At 42.8% G+C, this 9,994-nt stretch overlaps 1 protein-coding gene and 1 long non-coding RNA gene across 3 annotated transcripts; one reads left to right on the forward strand and one right to left on the reverse strand.

Annotated features, from left to right (window-relative positions):
* Positions 1-274: 274 nt before the first annotated feature.
* Positions 275-1,786, reverse strand: LOC136359119 (uncharacterized). Its single transcript, XR_010743226.1, has 2 exons — positions 1,276-1,786; positions 275-571 (listed from the first exon to the last, which is right to left on the reverse strand). It is a non-coding gene; the product is annotated as an uncharacterized lncRNA (long non-coding RNA).
* Positions 1,787-1,869: 83 nt separating this feature from the next.
* Positions 1,870-8,152, forward strand: SOD2 (superoxide dismutase 2). 2 transcript variants are annotated; one of them, XM_066315451.1, is made up of 5 exons: positions 1,886-1,987; positions 3,135-3,337; positions 5,413-5,529; positions 6,112-6,291; positions 7,639-8,152. In XM_066315451.1, the coding sequence occupies exons 1-5, from the start codon at positions 1,959-1,961 to the stop codon at positions 7,782-7,784; spliced, it is 675 nt and encodes a 224-aa protein (XP_066171548.1). In that variant the 5' UTR covers positions 1,886-1,958; the 3' UTR covers positions 7,785-8,152. The 2 variants fall into 2 exon arrangements, with proteins under 2 accessions (XP_066171550.1, XP_066171548.1); XM_066315453.1 differs by lacking the exon at positions 6,112-6,291 and having other exon boundaries at positions 1,870-1,987.
* The last annotated feature ends 1,842 nt before the right edge of the window (positions 8,153-9,994 follow it).

Raw genomic sequence — 9,994 nt, forward strand, 5'->3', positions numbered from 1 at the left:
GAATGGTTGAATGCATGAAAGGGAGGTGACAAGTACCTGAACAAAAATGGTACTAGCATCTGGCACCCAAAGGAATTTTTAGATCACAGAAATCCCTGTCTTAGCATCATATTGCTAGCTTATGTAGCATGTGTTTGTATGTACATCCTGTACATGGTAAAATACAGTATTTGTAAGAAGCTTCAAACGCTCATAACACAATATAGTAATCGGACTTTATGTGATCAGGTGGTAAAAAGCCTTGTGAGGAAATCTGTCGTTAAAAAAGGCATAGTTCACCACTTCTCAACTTTTTATTTAAATCAGATATTACAGGACATTTGTGACTTTAAAATCATCTGCACATGAGCCTTTTATTTTCTGAAGGGTGGTATGTTATTTTTAAATAGTTAAAAATAATCAGAAATACAAATTATACCATCAGACATCAAGTTAACTTGTTTAAAAAATGGTGTAAGACAAAGCATTCCACTTCTTGTCCTCTGCTTAGAAGGTATCTTCTAAATAAGCAAGCTGGGTGGGGTGCTTTGTGTGATATTTTTTTTCTTCCAAAATGAAGGCAACCCAGCAACTGTGTAAGTTAGTAGAATTGATACATAATTACATAATTGACTTACTTTCACGGAACACTTGCTAACAAGCATTAGTGAACTGCAGTGTAATACTACATATGCAAATGCGAAAGCCTGTAATATCCATGGCTTATTGGCGCCTGTATTATGACACTTAATAGTCCTGGATGTAGTTGGTTCATTTTAACAAAAAATGACTTTTTATCGATCCAATAAATACAACATAATCCTCTTCAAAATTAGATAAATAAATGGTGTATGTATTTTCAGTAGTCAGGGACGAAGAAACAGCTTGCTTATTTTGGATAATTTGCCTTACATCTTAGCTAGAGCAGCTATTTTTACTGTCCAGATTCCCACAAGAGCACCGCTGGATGATAGAGAAACTGAATTACTGTCCTTTTCCAGGCTACCTCGAAAAGTGAGGGATGGTGGAAGCACTATGTCTCCCAGCAGGCTGGGATTCTCTTTGTGGGGTCGTTCCAGGTGGATTTCTTCCAAACTGGAAAGATTGGGTTATTTTTTTTCTTAACAAAATGGTTGAGGCTTAGTCCCTGCTGAATTTTTGTATTTTGAGATTTTATAGTCTGGTAAATGTGGGTGCTGTAAGATCTTAAGGTTATATGCATTTATTAAAGAAGACGAAATACAAAGATGGAAGGTTTTGTAGTAGCAGAGATTAATTCCACAATTTAAACATAACCTAATGTTTGTCTTGTCTGCAGAGTGCCTGCTAATTCTGAGGGATGAGCTTCTCCTCCCTGACCTCGATAGAGAGCCAGTTTTTAATAGGTCTTTGGACTCACTTGCATTAACTCTACCGATTATTTTATTTCAGGGGGTTAAGGTAATTGGGTAAAGGATCTTCATGAGCACCAGAGGCCGCTGAATTGCTACACGCAGGAAAAGCAGATGTTGGGGAAAACCAGATTCTCAAAATATGGGTAAAAGAACAGAAATGAACCAACGAAAGTAAGTCGTAGACAAGAAGAGCCGAAACGGTAGCGTTAGAGCTGCCGGTGCCGTCACTAACCTGCCCGAACCCTGTCTTTGGGCGGCACGCTTTCAGTGCCCAGCTGTGCTGTGCTGCTGGGCCCTCTCGGGGGCACAGGCACCGGGCGGCATTTTATCTCTGTCCTAGGGGCGCTGAGGCGGCCTCGCCTCCGCTGGAATTACTGCGGGCCTGAGTTTTAAGATAACGATTCTAGGATAACGGTTCCGTCCGTAAAGACGAGCTACACCCACTGCTAAGCAATGTTATTTGCCCGAATCCTACGGCCGGGGGTGACCGCGGGGTGTGTCACCTGCGGCTCGGCCGAGCTCAGCCCCCGCGGCGGGCGGGCCGCGGCTGCGCCGTGAGAGCCGCGCCGGGCTGCAGACGCCGCCATGTTGTGCCGCTTGGCTGCCGCGGGCAGGTGAGCGCCGCGCCGCGCCGGGGGAGCGCGGGCCGGGCACAGCCCCGCGCCGGGGGCCGGCCGCCGCACCGCCCTCGCCCTCCGCCGCCGAGCCGGGGACGGGAGGGCGGGAGCGGGGGAGGAGGCGGCGGGAGGGTGGGCTATTCGCCCCTCGGTGTCTTCCCTCCCCCGCCATTTCTTGCGCAGGGAGGTCGCGCTGCTGTGGGCTGCCCCGCCGGGTCGGCGCCGGCCTGGGCGGGGGCTGCTGGCGGTCGTCCTTGAGCGCTCCCAGGTTCCGTCCGTGCCGTCCGCCGAGGAGCTCAGCTGGCCTGACACGGTGCTGCCAGAGCCTCTTGGTTTTGCTGGCCGGGGTCGTCCCACTCGGCCGCTCTTCAGGGTCCCGGGGACTTTGGTCGCGGTGTGTCCCTGGCTTATGTCAAGGTCACCACGATACGGCGGGCTCAGAGGTCACCGTCCTGCCGGCCCGGCGATTCTCCTCTCGTGGTAGCCCTTGTCATGTCGCATGACAAGTGCGAGGTGTTAAAATGGGGAAGGGCAGCAGGACCTGCGGTGTCTGTGCCGGGCACGGCCGTGACGCCGTGTGGTTTCCCGGTACCCAGTGGGGCCAGGGGGGCACATGTCCGTGTAAACGCTGGAGAGATTCAGTCCTGGGAGCTCGGTGACTCTGCAGGGGGTTTTGCCTTTTTATTTTCCAGTACAGGGACCTTGTGGATAGCGAAGGAATGACGTTTCAGCGACATCTTTGCTTCTATTTTTAATCAATAAAGATCAGGTGAAGCTTTGAAGCTTTATCAAGTTACTGCTGGCTTTTCGTTGCTGTCTCTCTGCTTTTCCCTCACGTGCGTGCTTGGGAAGAGGGTACGTGAGTCTTTGCAGTGGTCTGGGGGCTCGGTTTGAGAAGCAACAGCTTCACAGTGCAAAGCCCTGTATATATGCGACCTTTGTGTGAATTCGTCTTTGCAGTTAAGCTGCAAAGTATGCTTGCTCTAAACTCTTGAGAAATAGAAATCTGATTTCTCTGGCTAAGATATCACCCCAGGTGCTTAAAGCAGCTGATCATAACATCAGTGTATTCAGTCTATTTCACTGGTAAAGCCCAAGTTTTGCTGAATAAGGCTACTTCCTTCTGTTTGTTTTTGTTTTCTAGAAGCAGTGCCAAGTTGGTGGCACCCTTGGGGTGTTTGGTTTCTAGACAAAAGCACACTCTTCCTGACTTGCCATATGACTATGCTGCTCTGGAACCTCACATTAATGCAGAGATCATGCAGCTGCATCACAGCAAGCATCATGCCACCTACGTGAACAACCTGAACGTTGTCGAGGAGAAGTACAAAGAGGCACTGGCAAAAGGTTTGTATATCCACAGTTAACAGGTGAGATGGAAGCTTACTGGCATAAGTGATACAAGAGAACAAAAATAAAAAATGAAGGGAAATACTTTCTTTTAAAAGTTTTGGATTATGTCGTGGCAGTATTGTTAGGGGAAAATCTTTTGTTGTAGCTTCAGCGGTACTGATAATTGGAAATTAAATATAAGTAGAAAGTATGAATTCTGTTCTGTAGTGCTGTAAAACTAGAAGATTTATTGATTGTTGCAGGTTTAGTCCATACTCCATTAGTAACTTGAACCTTACAAAGAGTCAGTAGGAAATTGCAGTCATTTTGCTGAACAAATGCTTTGCAATAAAAGGTTAGTAGCAAAGTTAGTTAAGGGAAATTTGTGTGCCTTGATAGTTTTCACATCAAATGCTCTGCTCAGTCTTGGTAAATAATCTCAGTTGCCTACAAGTGGAGGTAAGACAAACATACAGTTAATGTATACAACATGCAGAGAGACCTGAATTTGGGTGTCACTTATGTCACTGGGTTAAATTAAGGGGTTGTGTAGGTCACAGGCCCATGTGAGACATTAAAATATGCAGAAAACTATCATGGAATTTTTTGTTACCATCTCAGGCTTGAGATACGCTTCCTTTTGTGAAAAGTGCAGGTGCAGCAGAGCTGTGCTAAAACATGAGATGCATTTTTCTGAACTTTGAATCTTTCAGTTGGATTAAAGTGTGTGAAATAGTGTGTATTATCTTTTTAAGAAGGTGGAATGTTTTCTGGGTGGTTTTTTTTTTTTTTGCTTTTGTGATGATTTTCTTAGAAGGTATCAATTTACCTCAAATGATTACTGTATAGACTCACTTCTGGCTTCACAGTGGAATTTAACTGCTTGTACTTCGGTGAAAGTGAGAATTGCTGATATCTGAGTAAGCTTATGTGTTGTATGCTCTGGATGAACTTGAAAGTCTCATTAAGGCATGCAGAATTCAGGGATAATGTCCAAAAGGTGCCATCTGAGTAGCCATGAGAGACTTCTTATTCTTAACATGATACCTAAGTCCAGCAAATAATGTTTTTACAAACTGCATTGGATGCTTTATTTTAATGCTGTACCCCTCTGTGAATGTTGTGAGGAAATGCTGAGAACCTGAAATCCTGAATTAAAACCTTAGTAACAGATGTGGTACTGCTTTGAGGCTTGTCTTCATGTCTGTGTTGTTGAGGTGACTTAGAAAATTTCTACCACTCAATCCTGAGGGTGGAGGAAGCAGGTCTCCCACTGATCCTTACTAAAGAATGTATTGGAGTAGTGGAAAAAGCTGTAAAAGCATTTGAAATGCTTAACTGTTTTTAAAAAAAAAATAGTAATGAAAACACTTGTATTGAAGTGGTGCAACACTGTTCAGAGACACAAGGCACCAGTGAAGTCTTCAAGGAATACAGCATTTTGTGGGAGGAGAGGGGTACAGAGCTGTTTGATCTTGATTTCAGATGCAGGATTCTGTCACGTGTAATAAAGTGATTTTGGTCGCTCTTCTGTGAGTTCCTCTCTCCAAAAAAAACCCCTCAAATGAAACAAAAGGTAGGAAGGAGAAGAACATTTTGTGTATGTGCCCACTCTACTTACTGACTTTTCTCAAGCACAAGCTGTTTGCCCTGTAAGTTGTTTTAGGAAGTTTAAAAATGCTTAGTTGGCAAATCAGTGAGCTAATGGGTGAGTAATATTCTTGCTTTGTAGTGATGATACTGAAGAATTTACAAGTGGTTGGTTCTCAAATAGTTCTGGCTGTGCTTGTTGCTTTATTCTGCTGTCGAATGGCAGTAGGTCTTAACGTGTGGTATGGGATGCCTGATAGCTGCAATATTGCAGATCACTTATTGCAGCATTAAAAAAGGTCAGACATAATAAATCTTTAATAGAGTTTGTCTGTGATGGTTTAAAGTATGGATAACAGTACAAACCTTAGGTTTTCCATTGATAAGTTTTATGCTTGTAGAAAGATTTTGGAGATCAGTGGAGGCCTAGTATAAACTGACTGCCTCTTGTGGTGATAATAATGTTTTTATTTATGTGTTTTTATTTTCTGTATCCTTAGGTGATGTTACAGCTCAGGTGTCACTTCAGCCTGCACTGAAGTTCAATGGTGGGGGTCATATTAATCACACCATCTTCTGGACAAACCTTTCCCCTAATGGAGGAGGGGAGCCTAAAGGTTAGTGCGTGTTACAGTGGTTTATTTCATCATTGATGATCTTTCCTCTCTTTGAAGGAGTCTAAAAGATCTTTATTTTTCAGAGTTAATTCACCTTTCTGTGTGACAATTACCAAAATTCTGAGGTATTTGGGGGGGGTTTAGATGTAAGCCAAAAGTATAAAAAACTAGTCATTCACAAAGTATTTTTCATTTCTAGAGCTAATTATGTATACACTGCAAAATGCCTGGCTATTGCTGTATATATCCTTTCCACCTTCGTAAGAGAAAATAGTTGTACAAAGCTGTGCTAATTAAATTGCTGCATGTACTCGGTTCACAGAAAGGGAAGAAATGTGCTGCATACCCACGCAGCCTAGTGGCTGGAATTATGCTCCAGTTTGGATAGGGATAGTTTAACAGTTAAAGCCTAAAGGAAGGAATCCCCTGGTGGAGGGTAGAGTACTGATTACCTAAAGTGACCTGCAATTAAAGGTAAAGGCCTTTTAGTACAGATCTCACAAAAGCTGTTGTGATACACTTGAGAGGTTTTGATTGAGGTTTATATTCCTGTGACCTTTCTGTGCTTTTTTTCTGTTAAAGGAGAATTGATGGAAGCCATCAAGCGTGACTTCGGTTCCTTTGCGAACTTCAAGGAGAAGCTGACAGCTGTGTCAGTTGGTGTTCAAGGGTCAGGCTGGGGGTGGCTTGGCTATAACAAGGAGCAGGGGCGCCTACAGATAGCAGCTTGTGCAAATCAAGACCCTTTGCAAGGAACAACAGGTCAGGTTTCTTTCCTTCCCCTCTGCTCCTGTAGGTTTGATAGGCAAGTGTATGACATCTGAAAAGTGGTTTGTGGACAATTTTGAGAAGAAATTAATGGATAAATAGATCTGAAAAATCAAGTGTCTCTTCTAGCAGAAGTGGAAATAGTTTTTAGAGCAGCATTTGTAAAGCAGGACTTAAAAACTGTGAAGAGCAGAAGGATTAAGTGGCCTTCCAGTCCAAGGGAAAGTGGATGGGCTGTATTGTGGGAGTGCTTTTTGCTTGGCAAATATTTTAGCTTCAGCTTCCTTAGATTCTTGAGTAACTGGAGTAACTTGCACATATCAAGCAACATTAAGCCTCTTACCTTCAGATTGTTTTTTTCTCTGGCGGAGGAGCTATTCTAAGCACTATCAGTGGAGGCCAGACAACAGGAGAAGGGAAGATGAACATAATAACTCTTGTTCCTATCTGGACTGGATTCAAAATAGAGCCTTATAAATTTCCTTTATATTGACAAAGAGTAATAATGAGTGTCAACCAAAGTAGTCCATGATGTGGTTAAATGTTGCTGCCGGACAAGCAGCACAGTACTGGCAATGATATGTTTCCAAAATGCTCTTAACTTTCTTAGAAACACATGGAAGTGGTAATGGCAAGCTGGACACCCTTCACAGAGAAGAGGATGCAGCCAGTGAGAATCTGCCTGCAGTGTCAGTTTGTCCAAATCATTTTGCAGATACATTTAAAACATGATCTGCAGAACTCATAGAGAATGGCAAGGAATTTCATATATTGCCAGCAGTCTGTGTATTGCCTCTCAGTAGGGTGAAAAGAAATTATAGATTTAATATAGGGACATAGAGTATAATGGGGGTAAATTTCACCCTCCCTCCTGTGAAAATTTACCATTAAAATTTCAGTGACAGGGATATTTTAGCACAAAAGCAAGGAGGTAATTAGACACTGAACGTATAGACTCTAGTTAAAGTATTGGAAGTAATTTGGCATAGCAAGAAACCTTTATAGTGTAATTTTTCATGAAAGTGCTTTCATAACTCTGCAAAAGGTAAAAACCTTTCAAAAATTATTTCATCTGGTTTTGGTTATGTCTTCAAGGCAGTCCAGAATATTTATAGATGTGTTTACCCAAATCAGCTCTCTGAGTTTATGTGGAGTATATGTGTGTGTGTGTGTGAGCACAGTTTTGTAAAACACTCCAATAAGGATCACTATGCTGCAGAGCTCTTTGTCTTCCTGCAGATTAAGGCTCAGAAACTGGGTACAACTTGGGGATGCAATATAAAACTTTACATGTAAAGTCTGTTGTCATACATTTACAAAATTTATCCTCTTTTTTCACAGGTCTCATTCCTTTGCTAGGCATTGACGTATGGGAACATGCTTATTATCTTCAATATAAAAATGTTCGACCGGATTATTTGAAAGCCATCTGGAATGTGATCAACTGGGAGAATGTATCTTCAAGATATGCAACTTGCAAGAAGTAGAGTGGGATTCTTGCACAGACTACTAAAATGTCACTAGTTCTACTCTGATACCACTCTTGTAGTAGTGCCTGTGGCTTACAAATGAATTGTTCTACTGCAGAAAGCTCTTCACTCATCCAACAAAAGCATTTCATAATCAAGCACAGTGTCTGCTTGTTTAATTCTGTGAAAGGTATTTACTTAGAGTTCTGAAGCTTTAAACTGTTGTGCAACAACGGGAGACACTTTAATCTGTTCCTTTGTGTATAGAAACATAGGTCACCTTGCTGAAGCTTAATGGATTTCCTTGTTGCACTAAAATACCTAAGTGGAAATATGTGCTACTGTTGCTATAAACAAATAAAACTCAAAAGAAGAATCTTCTATAACTGTCTACAGGAGACTCATTTTTGGTAATATCTGGACTAGTTACTTGATCTTAAAACAATTCGAAGAGAAAAATGCTTTTTGTAATTTGTTGTATTACAGGCTGTAGAGCTTTTATAAAGGTTGAAAAGGTAAATGGAAGGGGAAATAGGTGTTGCTGTGTCTGCTTGAATTGACTGTCTTCAGTCATCTCTACCCCTTCCTGCATCTCTTACATGAGACCCTCATGTGTCACACTGATGCACAAGCGTTGGAAGCATTACCCTGGGCAGGAGGTTACAGAGAGCCTGAATGACAGCATGTGACACTCATTTCATACTAACTGCTCAGGTGTGTCTTAGACCATCCCTTAACTAAAGGGGCTGACTCCATGCATATATCAAGTACAAGTTCTCTCTGCACAGGCCTGCTGCTGAGGCAGTAGTGTCATTAAACTTGATGCTTGAAGCAGGGATGAAACAACCTGTGTGGTGTGACAGAGCATGCCCATGGTCTTGAAAAAGAAATGGTTGGCATGTTTTGCTTACCATGGTGTCTGCTTGAAGGTGAAGGAAACTGGAGTTTTTTTTCTGTTCCTTATTACATACAGTGAAGTACCAGACTGCAGAGATGAAATCAAAACTGCTGGATTGCTCCTCAGTATGAGTGACTGAGGCAGGGCTTTGTTGGGGAGTGCCATAACGTGTGTGCCAGACATCCTGGTACGGCGCACTCCAAAGGAACAGGAGGTAAATGCCTGTAGACTGGTGCTCTGGAAAGGAGTGCTTAAGCTGTGGAGGTTGACTTAGCTCCAGGTGGTGAGGCTTTAAACCACGGAGAGCTCCTCAAGGAGAGCCAACATTTGCTGAGGCTCTAAAGGCAATAGTGTGAGGCCCAGCACATGCTGGTAAGACCCAGTTTCTGCTGTGCACCAGTTAAGAAAAAGTTCCACTCATCTGCTTCCAGTCAGCTGGTGAGTAGTCCTGCTACATTATGTCCTGTCTAGGTCTGAATGTCGAAAGTCCTCAGCTCTATACAAAAAGGAATGTCTGGAACAGGAAGATGAGAATTTACTGTTGGAGGCAAAGAGTAGGGACAGTGAAGCAGTAAAAATTATTGAATGCTTTTTCTGGTGGACAGCTGTAAAGGACAAAGGTTTCTTATGTGGTTCATTTGAAGTAAAGGCTTGGTAAAACTCAATTCCATACTGCTATGAAATCTGGAAAAAGTTCTTGTGGCACTGAGGTGGAGTATGTGCCTGTAATTTAGCAAGTGTGGTGGCAAAGCTGTTGGCTGGTCAGTGAAAATATGTAAACCTCTTACTAATCTGTGTTAGGCAGTAAACTCAGAATTGCTGCTGAGAACTAGCACTTTGTGTTATAGTGGTTGCTGTGGAGCTGGGCAGGTCTGTCTCTCCCTACATCAACTGAGAAACAGGAAGGGAAAAGCCTTACATCTGATCTCAAATGCCCTGTCTGGACAAGTCTGACACCCATTAGTTTGTTCTACCTAGACCTTCCTAACCCCAGTGGTAAAAATAACTTTGTGTGCAAAGTCATCTCCAACTTGCACTGTGCAGAGTATCATCAATGAGCATGGAATTATTTGTAGACCTGATGTGCACAACAGGAATAATGAGTTTGCATATTTCAGTGCTGGATTAGTCTTTGACCTGGACCAAACAGAAGAGTTGCAAAATTGCATCCTGGCAGACCCCAGGGCTTAGCCATGTTGCTTATGAAGATGCTATGTTTGTAGACACAAGCTGTGTGTAGGCCACAGTTAAATTTGTGTGTTGAAGATAAAAACGTGCAATAATTTTCAAGAGGGGAACAAAGTGCAGTACCTAACCCAAAACCTGGGAA

This window comes from Sylvia atricapilla, chromosome 3, assembly GCF_009819655.1.
Source record: "Sylvia atricapilla isolate bSylAtr1 chromosome 3, bSylAtr1.pri, whole genome shotgun sequence".
Taxonomy (NCBI): Eukaryota; Metazoa; Chordata; class Aves; order Passeriformes; family Sylviidae; genus Sylvia; species Sylvia atricapilla.